The 20,001-nt window shown below is 37.9% G+C and overlaps 1 protein-coding gene across 8 annotated transcripts in view; it reads right to left on the bottom strand.

The window, feature by feature from the left end:
- IBTK (inhibitor of Bruton tyrosine kinase) overlaps positions 1 to 19,636 on the bottom strand; it is a 102,341-nt gene extending 82,705 nt beyond the window's left edge. For 5 of the 8 annotated variants that reach the window (XM_082474143.1, XM_082474145.1, XM_082474148.1 and 2 more), the window contains exons 1-4: positions 19,432 to 19,636; positions 9,478 to 10,165; positions 4,626 to 4,722; positions 3,371 to 3,495 (exon numbers count right to left, since the gene is read on the bottom strand). In XM_082474143.1, the coding sequence (XP_082330269.1) occupies positions 3,371 to 3,495; positions 4,626 to 4,722; positions 9,478 to 9,798 (543 nt within the window). In that variant the 5' untranslated portion in view covers positions 9,799 to 10,165; positions 19,432 to 19,636. Of the gene's footprint in view, positions 1 to 3,370; positions 3,496 to 4,625; positions 4,723 to 9,477; positions 10,166 to 10,302; positions 10,672 to 19,431 lie in introns of those variants that run through there. The other 3 variants (XM_082474150.1, XM_082474144.1, XM_082474149.1) reach the window with 3 other exon arrangements.
- Positions 19,637 to 20,001: the final 365 nt, after the last annotated feature.

The raw sequence follows: 20,001 nt of genomic DNA, 5'->3' as shown, positions 1-20,001 counted from the left end.
TTTAAAACTACGTCTAAAAACACTGACATTCGGGGAAGAAAAATTTAGAAGGAATTAATAAGCATGTGTTACCCACAAGAGACTAAACAAAGGAAAATGCAAATCTTAAGTACTCAACTACAAAAAGTAGTAGCCAGTTGTTTTCCAATTTCATAAAATTTCAAACAGCAAGAATTGAACAGAGTAAAATATGAAGCATAAAGATTACCAAATAGTGACTATTACTAAAGAAAATAGTGAAAATGCCTTAAGAGTATTTTTTCCACCTTATAAACAGGGAGTGGGGGGTAAACAGTATGTGCTTTTTATACCTCTGATTTTGTCTAATATATCTTTAATATAATTACATGGCTTTAAATAATTTTACACTAATTTTCAAGCTTTTCTCTTTTCCCCACTTCCTTTCTTACTGCTTCCTTCCCAGAACCCTCTTTGCCCTGACAAACAGTTCCATTTTCATACATTCTTACCAGAAAACAAGGTTACTAAAAGGGCTGAACTGCATCAGAAGGTAATAATAGGAAACCAACAGCAGTTTTAAATATGCATGCACTTACATACCTAACCTGCAGGCCACACTTTGCTATTTTTCAATGCATCAGTATACTTATTTTACCTTAATACTATCTAAAAATCCTTTTTTATTTTTAAAAATAATCTGCATTTACATCTCTTATGCCACCCATAAATATTTCTAGCTTAGGATATTAAAAAAAGGATTAAGAAATAAAAAATCCTAGAATTATTTTCCAGAAAGTCAGGGTCCTTTGGAAAAATAAGAAAATCATGGACTTCCCTGGTGGCACAGTGGTTAAGAATCCGCCTGCCAATGCAGGGGACACGGGTTCAACCTCTGGTCCAGGAAGATCCCACATGCCACAGAGCAACTAAGCCCGTGCGCCACAACTACTGAAGCCTGCACGCCTAGAGCCTGTGCTCCGCAATGAGAGAAGCCACCGCAATGAGAAGCCCGAGCACCGCAGTGAAGAGTAGCCCCTGTTCACAGTAACTAGAGAAAGCCCGTGCGCAGCAACGAAGACCCAAAGCAGCCAAAAAAAAAAAAGTTACAAGCTGAATTGCAAGCTGTTTACACATATCCCTAAACCACCTGGCGAGTTCTGTAAATACATGTGCCTATGATAATGCAAAAATCACTATCTTATTTAGCTGTACCATAAATACCTGAAAAGTCTAAAAATAAAACCCAAAATTGTATTCAAATTTGTAATACAAAGTTACAATCTGTAAGGGAAAAATTATTTCATAAAACCAGAAGTAATACATTTTGTTCAATTCTATATTCAATATTAGAATGCCATTCTATAATCTCTGACTTCTACAAAACAACCAATACCAGAGTGAAAGACCTCCAACTTCAAAACCTCTGAATTTTTTAAGGAGGTAACTGATCATGGATTTTCATCTTAATTCTCAGGAATATATTATGCTAATAATAATCATCTCTGTCCCATGACAGTTAATTCATCTGGTACTATACTACAGAATCAGCCCTTTTTCAGTAATAGGGCTCTCAATATTACAGGTGCTCAGTAAATATTCCCATTAACTTGCTTCCATTTTTCTTACTGAAATTTACACTGCTTTCCTTCCTCTCAAACCTATCCACAGTGCTTGTGTTTCAACCCTCCTTTTCGTAGTTAAAAAAAAAAAAAATCCCTTACATCCTTAATTTCTTCACAAAATACTCTCACATCCTTGCCTTAACTGAAATGTAGTTTTCTCTTTGGGTATACTGTTTCATCCTTAACCCTACCAAGTGGAATATGCTCAATTCTTCTACAGCACATATATCTTAGGATCAGAAGGTACAATCAGCCCGTTTCCTAATGCCACCATTATTCCTTCACTTTTGTGTAAAAATCTCTGCTCCTGAAAAATCTCACCTCATGAAATCTGACTATATCATGTACTAAGTCAGAAAAGGAAAACAGGTATCTTTCTAAGTGCCTCAACTCTGATCAATCATTAGTGGCTGTTGACAGGTGAATTCTGAGGACCTGTTCAAGTTCAGTTTAAAATAGAGAGGGGAGAGAAGAGGGAGGAAGGGAGGGAGGGAGGGAAGAAGGGAGAACAAGAGTACGCTGTGACTGATTAGCGACATCTGCCAAAGGCTCTGAACTAGGTGAGTAAGAGCAGCCAGCCCTGCTCTAACAGCTTTCCTCACACTCACTAGAGACTCTGACCCCAAGCTTATGCCTCTGGGCCATCCCAAGTCCTTTCAGTATCCTAAGTTCCCCCAAGGTCTATGTAGATGGCCAGTCAGAATCCTAGCTTTCATGACACCACTCTACTCTCTACTTCTCTAGTCACTCTTCATTCCCATGTGGGCTCCTGTTCCTGGCCTCTCAAATTTTAATATTCTCTTGAGTTTAACTCTTCTATTTCATTTTTTTAAAACTGCTAATTGTGATACATTAACTAATGACTTTTGGTGTGAAAAAAAAACACTGTTCTACAGAACCCTAAATATGGTGGCCATATAATTTATAATCCAAATATTTGGGGGAATAAAAGGGGAATGACATTAACGATTACATCAGGAAAAAAAAATCACGTAGAGATGAACTCAAAAGACACATTCTGAGGTGTAATTTTCAGGATTCAGAAATTGAGATTTATAGCTTTAAAAATTAAGTAGAGAATGTTTAGGAGTGGCAAAATTAGCACTTCAGACAGTTAAATTTAAAAACTTTGAAAGAACGTCTGGAGTACAACTGAAATGAAACCCAAGAGGAAGAAAGGCTGAGGCTAGAGATATAAATTACACACACACACACACACACACACACACACACACACACACACACACAGAGTTACAGAGAAAGATGAGTAGGTCAACAGTAGCAAAATCCACTGAAGTGGAATCATCCAGAATAATGATATTAAGGCCAAAGACCAAACCTTTACAATTATCAATTAAAATTTTACAATTACTTGTATTTAAGAACTCAGGTTCACTTACCAAAAACTAATAACAAACTTCATTTGAGTATCAACAACAAATTCACTTGAGAAACAATTTGAAGAACTCTAATTAATTAAGTAGAAAGAAAAGCTAGAAAATCAACACAAGCTCTACCTTTTTAAAATTAGTATCTGTATAATGCCTTCTAACTTCTAACATGCCTTACACAAACATCTCATAGTTTTATGATATTTTACATAGTCTAAATATGATTAAGACTAACAAAATCTAAAAAGAATTAGTAAAGTTCTGTTGGTCAATTTCTTCATTCAAATATGTTACTGTACCTTCACCAAAGTTAACATAATCCAAATGAAAGATAAGCTATCAAATACAAAAGTTCTTTTTAATCTCTAAAAGTACTCAGATTGTATTTCAATATACCTGCTTGATATAAACCCCACTCCTAGAGAACAGATCCACCAACTCGGGATGATGTTTGCTATTCTGGCTTCCATGACCCAGGGTGAAATTTGTATTATCTCCCCAAGTGTAGACATCTGTAGGATCTAAAATGAAAATTAGTTTTTATACTCTTTTACATTTTAAACAAGTATCAGTGTAGTTTAATTACAGATATACTCCACTAATCAGTTTACCTCAAACATGATTCTTCACAAAAACTAATTTAATTACCATATTTAGAAAGATACTACCAACCCTCTCTTTTAAATTATGAATCTAATAATTTACTATATAACTCTAAGAATAGAAATCAGAAAATCCAATTCAGCACAGGCTTGTCCCAATGTAAGCAATCTAACACTTTACCCTTGTTTCTTTAGCAGTTAAAGTTTAACTACCAAATGATTAAAACACCACCTGCCATATGCACCTAGTTTCCATGAAAATAATACATATAATTATTTAAATGTAAAATGTTATTAAAACATTTAGTATATAAAGGTTCTAAATGAAGCAAACATGATATTAGTTCCTATTTCTACAGAAACATCATTTTCAATTAGTTTGCTCTTGATAGATGCAAAATCACACTAGAGATTGGGCCAATATCCATTAAACTGGGATAAAACTTTATCACAGCTAATTATGATATAAAGCTTCATTTTTATTTTGGAAGGCTTATAAAGTTCTTGAATGGAATTATAACTGTAACTTGCAACATAGTGTCCAAGATAGAAATAAAAATGAAGAACATGTCCTTACTTAGCTTGCTCACTAGTTAAAATGCAAATTAACTAGTGCCCCCATTTAAATCTCTTCTCCTTTTCAGTCAATTTCCATTACCAAAGCTCACAGGGCAAAAAAATTGAAGAGATAATTGCAATGAGAAGAAGGAACACGTGGGTAGAAGAATCACTTCCTTTCCCCCTCTACCTCAAATGCTGTTACTTTCTGAATGCACATCAATGGCTTTACAGTAGTTACAATTCTAGCCGCCTTCCCTTTTTAGGCTGTGTTTTTACTCTTATACACAGAAATGAACACTGAATCTGAAAAATGTAAAATAAACCAAAGTGCTCTGAAAGAAAACCAAAGTTATCAACCAACATATACCAGAATAAAAGTTCTTTGCAGATATCCACACAAATTTTCTCAGGTATTTCTATAACAATAAAATTTCATTAAAATTTTCTAAGCTGTACCTTAATGGAATATATTTGTGGAATTTTCTTACCGGTATTTCTGAATACTACATGAGCTGGTCTATCCTTCATTAGAAGATCCAAAGCTGACAAGCCTTCTTTATCTTGAATATACAGACTAACACCACGCTAAAAAAAAAGGAAAAAATATGTGTGTGTATATACAGATATATATGTATTTATTTTTAATCATTTACCTATAATCAGTAATTTATCAAAAAGTCAGATGATAAAACCCATAAATACATTAAAAATAAACATTTAATAACAATTATCTCCTATGCTCATACACATTTATTTCTCACATAAAAGAAAACTAAGAGAAATCGAATATCCAATTCTTGGGGGAATAAAGAAGAACCAGAAAACGTGAACAAATAAAATAACATTTAAAATCAAAATGAAAAAAAAAATCAAAATGAACTAGATATGAAAGCTTTCCACAGTAAGGCAGGTCAGTTACTGAGAAGGCCCTAACTTTTGGTCTGGGTCTACATGTGTATGTACACACACATGCTTTTTTTTTCGTATTTACAGAGCCAAACTCCACATCCAGCTAAGGGCTGTAAAGATTTCTACACAATGGCAAACAATACTTTTTACTTTTTATATATATGTTTTTTAGGATTTACTGTATATAATGTGATCACCTATGCTCCACCTTTTTGCCTTGAATTCTATTACATCTATTACTGACATGAAGACAATTATATTCTTTTATTTCTACTTGTGTGATACATATTTTTATATTTTTCCACTTAAAATATTCTACTTAAATTTTCAGAGCACTGTCTCTTACCACTTATAGTTAGATTGTATCAAAAAAAAAAAAACCTGAGAATGCACGTGTGTGTGTGTGTTTTAAGAATGAATTTAAAGTAACCTGTAGTTTTATATCTCCAGAATTCAAACATGAAACAGAACATTTTCTGTCCCATTTATTTAAGGCAGTTAGCACACCCTATCCCTAGCACCATATTTACTGTTTTTAAAATATACTGGAGGAGGGGAGAAATAGAGCAATGTTCAATTCATATTATTATTATTACATACAGTTTTTTAAACACAAAATGTACTCCTTTTCATAAATAACGTTTAATATTTGCTGATAGTTTAATAAGGCATTCAACAATAATTTTAACTTGTGTGAGTGATCACTGCCCATCCATCTACACACACAGTTTACCTGGGCAATTACAGGTTGAGACGAACCATGAAGTTTTTAAACTCTAACCACAACATGTTGGAATACTCTTTTGGGGTTACTTAAGAAAGAGAATCTCCTCTTACCTCGTAACAATGGATTTTAATAAATTAAAACCAAGATGGTTCCAGATGGTTATAACACTTGATTTCACACGGGTTGTCAATGAACAAAAGTACTCGTTAGTGAGCTAACAAATAAAACAAAATTCAGAAGTGATCTATGATCTTAACAAATGTAAAAGTGTATGTTGCCTGCTACTTTCAAAGTTAGATATAATAAATCCATGTGGGAAGACCTGAGCTTGGCCTTCATAAGGGTAAGAAGGGTAGATTCCAGGGCAGAGTGTTCCAAGCTACGAATCTGACAAACAGGATCCCAGAAACTTAGATCCCTGGAGAGTTTACTTTACCAGTTTTATAAATTTGTCCTCAACTTTATACATATACCAACTGGACCCTAATAAGACTACATACAGTTGCATCATCCTAAGTAGCCCCAACTGCATAAAGGACTAGGAACACTTTTTTGCCTTTACAGCTCCCTACATATGGTGGTCTCTGACACTTTCTAATATGCTCACCTTAAACTCTAAAGGTAGTAGGATCAGTGTGTAGTCTAGTCTATCCCATTTATTAAAAGATCAACTCTTTACCTATCCCCAAAATAGTAGGTAAATTCATTAGCTTATTAAATAGTATCTAAGTATAACCAAAAAACAAACTAACAAACAAGCAAAGAAAAGGATTCTATCCTTTTTTTTTCCCATTACAATATCCCTAGCACTTAGATCACTGCCTAATACACATTAGGCACTAAAAAAAAAAAATGTATTCCAAATACTTTACAAACAGTATATCACTTAATCCACACAATCTTATGATTCAGTGAGTTCTTCCATTTACAAATGGGAAAAACTAAAGCAAGTTCTTCCAGGTTAGTAATATAAGTAAACCACCAATATTAAAGAAAAATGGTATAGAGGTAACAGACACAGCAGGACCCTACAAACATAAACATGCCTCCTGTCATGGAATCAAGAAGGTAATGAAAACCTGCATAAGATACGCTGTTGCTACTCTGGCTTTTGGTAGACAAGAAGTTTCCGCTGAGGTTTTTCCATCTTTGGCAATCGGGAACTGATAGCATGGGTGTTTATTTATTGTACAATTTTAGCACTTAATTTTAAAATTTCATACCTATAAAGCTTTTATCAAATGTAATTCATTTAAAATGCGTTTTTCTGTATAGTCTCTTCTTGCTAGTCCATAACACCTTAAATGCTAGCGCCATCAGCAGAAGTGGAACTGACATAACACCCCTATCATTGCAGCCCTTCCAATTAAAGGAGTGTTAAAAGGGGAAAGAAGTCTGTGCTAAAAAAATGCAGATGGCTTAGACCAACATGCGAACACTAAATGGATGAAAGAGGTTTCTGTGGGAATATTTTTATCAGTGGGAAGCATCCATGTTAAGTGTCTATCATGGATCAGAAGGACGCTGATGACGATAAGACAGTCAAGCCAAGAGCAAGGCGGCCCAAGGCACAATTTCCTGGCTTCTCTAGCCAAGGAGGCGAGGATGATTTCTAAAGGGAAATGAAACCCAAAGGGAGGGAAGGTCCAAAATTCAGACCAGAACCTATTTCAAACTGAAGCCCCAAATCCTAACACCCGGAATGGCAACTCCTAGGACAGCAGAAAGTCCAAGGACACTCTCAAGCTTGAAAGGATTGGCAGTCATCCAATTTTCCAGCAGAAACTGGTGGGAAAGGGTAGAAGTAGAGCTGATAGATGCTTTAACTCTTACTAACCTAGCTTTTCCTATAAAAGAGATTACAATAAGGAAATTAAACTGATACCCAAAGGTTTTAGATATAAGAGGAATTAACAGTACTATTAATAAACTTAAGAAAAGTTTTTCTTCACTGAAACTCCCTGGGGGAAAAAAAATAAGGAAGGTACCACTATTATCCTCTTTTTATAGATGAAACTGAGGTTCAAGATTTAGTAACTCATCCAAGAGGACTCAGTTAAGTAGTAAACCTAGATAGTTTAGCTCCAAAAAAGGATATTTTGCTATTAACACATACTGAAAATTATTTTGATCAGTAAATGTTACCACCTAAAGACCAGTATGTAAACAATTTTTCTGAAGTCAAAAACAGACACCAGGACTTCCCTGGTGGCACAGTGGTTAAGAGTCTGCCTGCCAATGCAGGGGACATGGGTTCGAGCCCTGGTCCGGGAAGATCCCACATGCCACGGAGTAACTAGGCCGGTGCGTCACAGCTACTGCGCCTGCGCTCTAGAGCCTGTGAGCCACAACCACTGAGCCCACGTGCCACAACTACTGAAGCCCACACACCTAGAGCCCGTGATCCACAACAAGGGAAGCCACCGCAATGAGAAGCCCGCGCACCGCAATGAAGAGTAGCGCCCACTCACTGCAACTAGAGAAAGCCCGCAGGCAAACAATCACCCAACGGCAGCCAATCAATCAATCAATCAATCAATAAAATTTAAAACAAAAACAAAAAACAGACACCAAAGATAAAGACACTGAAGATAAGCTCCCTAATGCCTTAATGTGACCACAAGTGCCTTGAGGACAGGAACTGCTTTGTTCTTCTCTGGTCCTCCACAAACATGACTAAATGCCTATACAAAAGCTAATTGTTCAATTTAAAACTCATGACTTCTAACAGTTTTTAATTTGCATTCATTAGTGAAATGACATCCATGGGGTATATATCAAAACACTTCATATTATTTGGCTAAACAGTACAACAAACCTAGATTTAATCTACTTGATGGGAAATTTAAAATAAACTGATTCTAATTATTTTTTTTAGAAGTAGATTTTTTTTTTTAATAAATTTATTTTATTTTTGGCTGCATTGCTGCACGCGGGCTTTCTCTAGTTGCAGCGAGCGGGGGCTACTCTTCGTTGCGGTGCGCTGGCTTCTCATTGTGGCGGCTTCTCTCGTTGCAGAGCACGGGCTCTAGGCCTGCAGGCTTCAGTAGTTGTGGCACGTGGGCTCTAGGCGCGCAGGCTTCAGTAGTTGTGGCGCACGGGCCTAGTTGCTCCACAGCATGTGGGATCTTCCCGGACCAGGGCTCAAACCCGTGTCCCCTGCATTGGCAGGCGGAATCTTAACCACTGTGCCACCAGGGAAGCCCTGATTCTAATTATTTTTTTAAAGAACTATAAAAACTTAATCCTAGCCAAACAAGAAATAAACACACTACTCAAAACATAGTCCCTAAGTGATTTCAATAACCAGTGCCCTTTTAAAGTAGATAATAATATAGTTATACAAAAGGAAACTATATTTCTTAAAAATACTAAAAGATATATAGTACTGAGTAAATGACAAAATGGGATTTACTTCAAAATAACATGGGGTGGAGAAAGTCAGTGGAGACATACATAACACAAAATTGGCCAAAAGTTCATGATACATTGTAAACTTTGGTATATGTTTAAAATTTTACATAAAAGGTTTAAATTAAAAGGGTATATGAGACTTGAATTCTAAAGATGAGTTATAATAGTAAAAGATATCAAACAATTGATAAGAACTCAAATCTCTTTTGGAAAGTAAGTGGAGTATATGAAAAAGATTAAGAAAAACACATGCCAGACCAAATGGTTTTAAATAAACAAATGACACTTACCTTCAATAGAGACCAAACACAATCAATATGTCCATAAAAAACGCTTCTATGTAAAGCTGTCCATCCTGATTCCTTGTCTTTCACCAATGGATCCACTCCTTTCTCAATAAGCCAATCTAACACTCCTTTCTTTCCACAGGAGGAAACAAGGTGGAGGGCATTTCTGCCAAAGGCATCCTTGATAGTTGCAGCATTGTAACAATGACTGGAGAGAAAGGCCTTAATCTGGTTTTCACTCCCCTTTGTCACCACAGAAAGGACATCCAAAGCATGCTTCAGGGATCGACACTTTGATGTGCAGTCAGGGATGGAAGAATCCATCCTAATTGTTTTTATACAGCTTACTTCTTCTGAACAGTCAGATAATTTTAAAAAATGAAAAAGCCAGGACACAAAGGTGCTATTCAGAAAGATTTATAGAGAATAAATGGCCTGTTTAGGATTATAATTTAAATCCTCATGGCAACAGTATAAAACTATATAGATTTGTACAATTTATTTTGGCACTTAAATCCAAAAATTATAAATAGCTCTATAAAGTTTATATCAAACACAAGTTCTTTATTTAAAAAAAGACTTCCCACAGTTTATAAATTATTCCTGGAGTCAAGCACCAAGGGGGAGGAGGAGGGGAACTCCCCCTCCACACTGTCCGATCCTTTTAAATATCCATAATTGCAAGTGTGACCTATAAGAGAAGGAGAAAGATAAAGTAAAAAATACACAATCTATCTCTTGCTCAAGTATTTTACAATACAATTACCTCCATATTTAAGTGCCCCTAATTCCTATTTCAAAAACAAACAAGCAAATAAATGAGCCTACCAGCTTCTCACTGATAGGATCTGACGTTAGTTGCTCCCCCTTCCCTGTGATATTTTCTCCCTATGGAATGTGTGGCAAAGTTAGGAGCTTCACTGACAAAAGCTCGACCTCCTCTCCCGGTTTTGATAAGGGAGGTTAGTTCTGCTCGGCCACAAGCCTGATTGAAAGGTGGCTCCATCCACCTCCACCCGAGAAAGTTGAGGAGGAAAGGGAAGTGGATCCACTTGGCAGCAACCCTCCAGCCTGTTCGCCCGGATTCTACAAATGTTACCATACAGGTAACTGGAAGGGTCAAAGGGCTCTCACATCTGAGGTATGTCTAAGTTATTTGACTTCACTCAAACTTTATTTCAGAATCCAGGCATCACGAGTAGATAGATATGTATATGTGGAGTGATGAAGTTAATGCATTTAATCAGGAACCCCAAAATGGAGGCCACCCCAGTGGCCTCACCCACTTCACAAATCTAAACCTGTCAGTCTGCACCTACAGGACACACCTGTCAAGGAATCCTAACACCGATCAATCCTCCAACTCCGCTTTAGCGAGTTCACCTCACTCTAGAAAACAGGACCTGCACGCCTTATTAGGAAATCCCCAACCTCCTAGCCAAGCGCACCCTGCTTCAGAGTTGCCTCTTCTAACATGCTGTGAGTCTCTCTTGCCCAAAATCCCTTGGAAGATTGCTTCACTGCCAGTGAGCACTGACTCCCCACCCCCCCAATCCATGCGTTGTTTTCCCTTGAACGAAGGACACCCAAGTCGTTACTAAATTGTTTTTATTTTGTCATTTGACAGGAGAGAGAGAGAGAAAATGAGAGAGACAGAGAGAGAGAGAGAGAGGGAGGAGTGGGGGAAGGGAGGAAAGGAGAGAGAGAAGAGAGAGAGAGATTACTTTGTGCTATTCCTGTGTTTGAAGTGCTTTTCAAGCCCTGGAATTGTAGTCACCTGTCCATTTCAAAGGTAACTTTTAAAAGAAATGCACTTCAAAGCCACCTTGACATTGTTTTTCAGATAGCCACAGTTTTGCATTATCTGCTCTGTTATTGTTGCTAATATCAATAAATGTAACTAACCATGTTAAAAACAAACAAACTTTCCACTGACAGAAAAAATTTTCACATCCTGAGATATGGGGAAGTCATCATTCTGGCTTATACATGACTTGGCTTGAACTTTACGCTAACCAGAACAGCCTGTCTTACGGCCTGTCAAACACACACTGTACATCTGCTTCAGCCATTAAAGAAGAGTGTAGCTCATCATCCAGTAACACAAAAGGTTAAGTTGCAACGCACTGCAGAGGCCCACTGACAGTACGTCCTGAGGGAAATTCAGGATGGGAAAAACAGGATGAAGCATTCTATGCTTTGGATCTACAGGATCCTAGGTAGGTAAAAAGACCAGATTCTTGCACCTTCCCATACAGAGGAAAACACTAAAATCATTAACACGAGATATCTGTTCTTTGTGATTAGTAGTAATCTTTTACCAAGATGTATGCTTGACTACATGTATTTAAACACTACAAGTATTTAAAACATACATAAAAAATTTTAAAGACAAAAAAGGAGAAAATTTTTCCTTAATATATCATCTCTACAAATCATTAAGAGACCAACAGAATAAAAGTCAAAGAATATGACCACATTTCTCAAAAAAAAAGGAGGGGGGGTGGATTTAAATGGATTTTTAAAAAGAAAGAGGCTCACATCATTCAAAAGAAATGTAAATTAAAACTATAATGAGACACCATTTTTATCTATCAGAATGACAAAGATCAAAAAGGTTAAAAAAAAAAAAAGGTTGATTATTACTATGTATTGACAAGGTTGTGAAGAAATAGAAACTCTACTCCACTGTTGGTGAGTATAAATCAGCACAGTCTTTATGGACAGCAATTTAGTAATATTTACTAAAATGTAAAATGCACATTCCTTCTGACTCAGTTTTACTAAGAATTTATCCTGTAGAACTATATCCATGTGTGAAATGACATAGTACAAGAACATTCATTGCATCACTGCATGGAAAAAGCCTAAATAGTTAAAAGATAGTTATGGCATGTCCATTCAACAGAAGGTTATTCATGTATCAAAAAGAATAAAGTAGCTATATATTTTCTAATATGAAATAATCTGCAAGATATATTGTAAAATGTCTCTTAAAACCAGATGTATCTGTAATGCCACGTATGAGAAAATGTACATGTAAGTATATGTTTATGCTTGAATATGCATGAAAGATGTTTAGAAGAATACACAAGAAAATGGTAATAGTGGTTGCTCTAGGGAAGACCACCAATGGTTGGAGACAGATATGGAAGGCAGACTTACTTTTTACTACTAGTAACCTCTTTTCAATGCTTTACCATGTGTATGTATACCTATTTTAAAATAAACATCTTAAAAATATAAATAAATGCTAATATATTGATTAGAGAGGCCACAGTAAAGTCTAGAAAACTCAACCATCATACATGAGCCTCTAGCTTTTTTCCAATATGCTAATGTGTCTGCTTTGCCCATTCAGATCTGGAGAAATGAAATATCATTGTCAACTACTTGAAAAGCTACTAGCCTTCAGTTTCTTCACTTCCTGTTAGAAAACTAACCACCAATATATTAGAAATTTTATATCTAGAGTGGACTACTTTAAGCATTTCTCCATCATCTTTTTATTTATCATCTCCTAATTATCTTCTTCTTTCAATATTTTTGTGCTCTGGATTTTAAATGAGTAGTCAACCCATCTATAATGCCTAGATTTTAAAGCTTTTATAGTAGAAATTCTACATAAATTCTCTTCTCCAAGGTATCAAATTAAGTTCCGCAAAATACTTTTTTTCATTTTAATTTATTTTAAAAATACAGTCGGCCCTCCATATCTGCATGTTCCACAACGGTGAACTGAACCAAGCTTGAATTGAAAATATTTTAAAATTCCAGAAAGTTCCAAAAAGAAAAGCTTGAATGTGCCTCATGCGGGCCAACTACTTACATAGCATTTTCAACTATAGTTGACCCTTGAACAACACAATGACCCTCTTACAGCTGGCTTTCCCTATAGTAGGTTCCTCGTATTCACGGTTCCACATCTGCAACTTCAACCAAAGGCAGATCCTGTAGTACTGCAGTACACATTTACTGATGAAAATCCGAGTATAAGTGGACCCATGCTCTTCAAGCCCATGTTGTCCAAGGTTCAACCATATTTACATAGCACTGACACTGTATTTAGATATTCTAATTAATCTAGAGATGATTTAAAGTATACTGGAGAATATATGTAGGTTATATACAAATACTATGCCATTTTATATAAGGGACTTGAGCATCTGTAGATTTTGGTATCCGTTGGGGTCCTAGAACCAATGATACCCCAGTGATACCAAGAGACTACTGTATTTATCTGAATTACAGAGGAAAAACGGTTATAAAACTATTTAGAGCGACACAAGTTGAGTTTACATATATGTATAGGAAAAATTTGTGTGCACCAGACATAAACATTCCAAATCTGTATTTTCCACTCCCATTTCAAACCACACTAAGTCAGAAATCCTAAACCTAACTAGTTCTTAACTATTCTGATTTCCGCATCTGGAAATGATAGCACAGAACCAGACAACTCCTAGTCCTTTCTAGCTCCAGTTCTGTTTCTGCTAGACTACATATAAACAAGCAAACAAAGTGTTTGGTAGTTAGTTGACATGGAGAAAAAAGTACCAAAGCCTCAAGTAGTTTAAAATGTTTAAACTGGAAAACAGGACAGATGGCAAAATAGTCCCATGTAGTTAATTTCATCCCTTTGAGGCTCTAAAATTTTGCCATCTTTGTGTTTTCAGTGTCTTCCTAATACCTGAAAGGAACTACTTATGTGAATAACCCAAACCCTACATGAAATAATTAAGATACAAGAGAAAAGAATTCCCTAATTTGTTACTATACATAATTTAAACACTTAAAAGGGAAAAAAGAATATTAAATATAAACAAAAGTGATACTATACTATAATATATAATGAGAGAGGCACATACAGAGTACTATGAACATAAATTAGGAAGGGACTAAGTGACTAAGAGCTAAGAGCTAGCATTTCTTAGAATCCTACATATTTGGATTCAAATATAGCAATGCCAGCTGTTACCAATTATGTAACTCTACAAATTACATAATCTCTCCAAGCCTTCATTTCTTCTTCTGAAAATGGAGACAATGCCACCAACCTCAAAGGGTTACCGTAATGATAAATAAAGCTGCTTATCATGGTACCTGCTAACAAATGTACATTCAACAAATAGCAGCTTTTATTACTATCATTTCTTCGGTAACAAAAAGATAACAAATTTTTATTCCAAAGTTCATGTTTGGGCTTCAATGTCTCTGCTACTAGTTTCCATGCATTCTTCTCCTATGAAACCATACATACTAAGGTTACCAATGACCTCCAAATTGCCAAATACTTTTGGTAACGTTACTTGACTTCCCTGCTTCCAAGTCATGACCACGACATTCTCGTAAGGAATCTAAAAAGGAGTACTGAAAGCATAGGTAACCAATGAAGCATCTGCGCATGGGATCTCTCTCCTACCACTTCTTCCAAGGGCATTTTCCCTTCCCCTGACCTTCAAATGTTAGGCTTCTCTCAGTGTTCCACTTCAGTCTTCTTTTCCTCTCTAATTCATACTCACCCTGCATAATTTCAATCTCTTCATGTTAACTTTAACCTGTGCTCATAATCCTCAAATACGTCTCCTGCCTTCACATCTTTCCTAAATTCCTGGCCCAATGCCTAGTGTTAATCTTTTTCATGCTTTCAACAAATGCTTATTGAAGGCAAAGAAAGCAAAGGAAATACTTATTAAGCATGTAATATTTTACATGATGTGATATTTTACATCAAAGAGGTTAAGTAAGCCGCCCAAATCACACTATCAGTAAAAGAGGAGTTAGAATTCAAACACAGATCTATTTCACAGTAAAGTCCCAGCTATTTCTACAACACAATGCTGCCTCTTCAGTGCATCCGCAGGTCATAAGGTACTGCGAAAACAAAAATACATAGGACTTATATATTCTAGATATTCTAGTACAGACTCATGGATAATACTTAAGTGAAAATATAGCTCATTTAACAACTGTATTGACTGAACAAGATTTATTATCTATTACGCAGTCTCTACCATCAGTGGGGCACAGTCTAGTAGAGGAGAATGATATTTATTAAATCAAGTCCTAAAAATATATCATGATTAAAACCTATGATAAAGATATAACAAGTGACTCATAGGAATGGGGAGTCAACAAGAGGGATAAAGGGAAGATTCCCCAAAGGAGATGAGATGAGTATGTGTCTGCCTGATAAGTTCAGGGCCAGTGGGCATTTGAGGCAGAAGTAACAGTAAATATAAAACACTAAAATCACCTTGGTCCATTCTGAAAATTCTAAGTAATTCAGAAGACAGAAATACATAAGGCCTAATATATACACAGGGATGAACTAGATTATAGACAGCCTTATGTGCCTTTCTTCAGGGATAAAGAAAGTGAGCAATTCAGAAACATATTTAGGACCTTGAGTTGACAAGATGTGGTCAACTCCTAGGTTTCTGGCTTGACTACAGATAGAGCAGCCAGGAAGAAGAGTGAAGGGTAAATACTTTGTAAATCAAAAAAATAAAACAAACTGGAAACAAAAGGAACAAACAGAAATTAAAGGAGAAAATTTTTGCTTTATATGTTATGAATACGAAGTGTTGATGAGAAACTGAGCTGGAAGAGTGTAGCTAGCTACACAGGCAATTGTTAACCTTGAAGACTGGTCCACCACAAAGGTGCCAGCCAGTAGAGGTTGAGCCCTCAACAATGGCTCACAATCCTATTTAACCTTGGTGAAGAGTTCAGTTATCTTCCTAAAACACAAACCTGATCATGCTATTCTCTCACATATCCAAGACCAAAATGAACCAATATCTGTATTTCATGTGTTAATAGCCTTGTGACCTCAGGAAGAGGATGCCAGCTAGACTTGGCAACCACGTAGCACACAAAGTTCAGACTGTGAATTCAGAATACTGAGCTAGTAACCACTAAGTGACCCTGGGCACATAAGAGTTGCCTAAGCTTCAATTCTCTCACTTGTAAAAAGGGAATAAAAACTATTTATCTCCTGAGTTGTTCTGAAAAATAAATGAGACAATTCATGCACATGTAAGCACCCAAGAAATGTTACGAAGGAAAAAGGAACATAGTGATATAATGTATTGGTCAAAAAATAGAATAACTATATTAAAGCCCTTTCTGCTTGGAATGTTTTTACCCAAACCTTTACAGGGCTGCCGACCTGTCCACGGCTTACAAACATTACATCTACCATCTTATGAACTTTCAAATGGACAAGCATAGTGCTTTACATAAATGAACTAATTTAATCCTCTTTCCAGCCTGTATTGCCCTGTATGTATTAAGTAAGAATGGGGTTCCTATAATCTAAGAATTGGGTTTCTATTATCTAAAACCTTGGTCAAGTAGCTTAATCTTCCTAATCCTCAATTTCTTCTTCTGCAAAATGATAATAACAACATGCCTTGTAAGTGTGGACCTTGACTACACATAAAGATTCTAAGCTCCTTAAGGCAGGGAAGAGAATGCCATACTTACTCATATTTCTCACAAAATATAATATGTATTCAATAAGTAGGCTTATATTTTTAAAGAGTTCTCTAAAATCAAAATATCTTCCCTATAAACTTATATCTATATTAACTGTCACAAAGCTACAAATTATAGTGACTCATAATTGGAGAATTTTTAAAATTTTAAATTCCTTCTGTAAGCCCTGAAAATAGTTCACATAATTTTAAAACATCAAGACTTACTACTTTAGGAAATTAATAATTTAACTTTATCAATATTGTATTTTATTTTATTCTGTTTTCTCAATTATTCTCTGGGTACAAAGGATAGAAACTTCAATATTTTACTAGTGCAAAACCCAGTTTCACAATTGAACAATTCCCCAAATTTTAGGGGGCAAGCACATCTCTGGAGGTGGCAAAGAATTACTGCCCTTGGGCCTTCCCTGGTGGCGCAGTGGTTGAGAATCTGCCTGCCAATGCAGGGGACACGGGTTCAAGCCCTGGTCCAGGAAGATCCCACATGCTGTGGAGCAACTAAGCCCGTGAGCCACAACTACTGAGCCTGTGCTCTAGAGCCCGCGAGCCACAACTACTGAGCCCACGTGCCACAACTACTGAAGCCTGTGCGCCTAGAGCCCGTACTCCACAATAAGAGAAGCCACTGCAATGAGAAGCCTGCGCACCGCAAGGAAGAGTAGCCCCCGCTCACCACAACTAGAGAAAGCCCGCGTGCAGCAACTAAGACCCAACACAGCCAAAAATAAAATCAAAAATAAAATAAAATTTATTAAAAAAAAAAAAAAGAATTACTGCCCTATTAACGATAATAAAGGGACTTCCCTGGCAGTCCAGTGGTTAAGACTCCACACTTCCACGGCAGGGGATGTGAGTTTGATCCCTGGTGGGGGAACTAAGATACCATGGCCAAAAGACGATTTAAAAAAAAAAAAAAAAAAAGAAAGAAAGAAGATAATAAACTAACTTTGACATCATTTATAATAATTAACTAAGTAACACTGAGCTCCTTATGCAATATGGTCTATTGTACTTCATGGTTCCGAAGCATAATGTAGAATTTAGCATGCTGAAAGCCCTGGACACAAGTTTTTTTGTTTTAACATCTTTATTGGAGTATAATTGCTTTACAATGTTGTGTTAGTTTCTGCTGTATAACAAAGTGAATCAGCTATATGCATACATATGTGCATATGTATATCCCCATATGCCCTCCCTCTTGCATCTCCCTCCCACCCTCCTTATCCCACCCCTCTAGGTGGTCGAAAAGCACCGAGCTGATCTCCCTGTGCTATGCGGCTGCTTCCCACTAGCTATCTATTTTACATTTAGTAGTGTATACATGTCCATGCCACTCTCTCACTTCGTCCCAGCTTACCCTTCCCCCTCCCCGTGTCCTCAAGTCCATTCTCTACGTCTGCCTGGACACAAGTTTTTTAAAAAATTTTTAAATAATGGAAGAACCATTTTTTAAATTCCTTGAAGTAAACCGCTTTGACTAAATATCCGTACTTTCGGCAAATATCTATACTATAATTCTTTTTAGAAAACATCTCTTTCTGCCCTTATCTGCCCTATATCAGTTTCTAAAACCTATTAAAAAAAATCAAGGAATTTAAAATAAAAAGGGCAGTGAAAAGATCAAGGAGCTATGGAAGGACGTGAATTTGCACATCATGGGCATAGAAACACTACCACTCATAAAAGTCACGTTCTTTTAGTACTTCTGATAAATCTCGACTTTCAAACGCCCTACTTCCAGGCATGAGAAAAAAAAAAAAAGGTGCTACATCAATCTCTGCTTCCTGAAAAATATCCCGTCCGGCTAACACACTTTAAGTTTTACTACCTACGTTGGAAATCCAGAGTCACGGATACCCTGGGTTACTTGTTTCGCTGATGAACAAAAACTTTTTAGAAATCGGCAACATGATACAAGAACAAAAGGCCTCTATCCTGTGTCCCCCATCCCCCCAAGAAAGAACGGGTCCCTTTTCACTTAACAGTCGATTCACACTGAACTTCATCGTTAGCCTCCCCAGACTCAACTAAAACTTCTGTGACGCCACGAAAGGGATAAGAGACGTGGGCGCCTCGAGGAATGGCTTCAAATTCAAGGCTCCAGGGGAAGTGACACGAGACAACTATCAGAAACTAGCAGCGCCAACGTCGCTGGAGGGCTTGGCAGGCAGGACCGCAAGGTAGCGCGGCGCCCGCACAGACCATTCATTAGCTCCGGGCGGCGGCGAGGAGGCGGCCGCCGGGACCCGGGCCAAGCAGCCGGCCCCGCAACGCCTCTCGCGGAGCCCGGCAGCCTCGGCGCCGCTGAGTCCCCTCCCCGCGGCCCACCCGGGCCACCGGCGCCCGCGGTCACCCTCCGGAAAAATAACACTGTCCAGTCGCCCCGCGACTCAAGGGACGCCGTTGCCTCTGCCCGTTCCGCACGGTCGGGCCGCACCGAGCCCTCCCTCACCAGTCGCTAGATGAAAATCCTCCGGTGGTCTCCGCGGGGTGGGCACACGGTCGCGCAGGGACTCATCCTCAGTGAAGGCAGCAGAAGAAAACGAAGGGCGCCAGTGGAGGCCTGTCCCCAGGCCCGGGTCAGCTCCGGAAGCGGCTGCAGCAACAGCCGCCGCGTCTACAGACTTCTAGAACTGGGGCAGGAAGGAAGGGCCGGCACGGGCGGGACCCAGGAATAAGGCGGGCGCTGATTGGCTGGGGCTCGTGTATGCCTGTGGAGGATTGGCTGGTGTCTGCCCAGAAGGTCTCGCGTGGCAGCGCCTAAACTGTGGTCTTTCCCTGGCACCCTAAAGGAACTTGACCCCTCCGGCCTTGGGGGCGGGGAAAGGCAGCGGCCGAGGACTCTGGGCCAACGGGGGGTGTGAAAATGTCCCTCCCGGGGTCAGCAGTAGCCCAAGGAGAAACCTCCCTCTCCCCGCAACTCGAGACTTGGAATCCAGGATAAACCCTGGTGGAGAGACTGAGTTCTGGGGACCTGGACGGATGCCTTGGTCACCACGCAGCAGAAACCAAAGGCGTGGGC

Source organism: Balaenoptera physalus, assembly GCF_965194825.1.
Source record: "Balaenoptera physalus genome assembly, chromosome: 9".
In the NCBI taxonomy this organism is placed as follows: Eukaryota; Metazoa; Chordata; class Mammalia; order Artiodactyla; family Balaenopteridae; genus Balaenoptera; species Balaenoptera physalus.
Note: the sequence above shows the minus strand (reverse complement) of the source record. Positions and strands in the feature narration are given on the sequence as shown.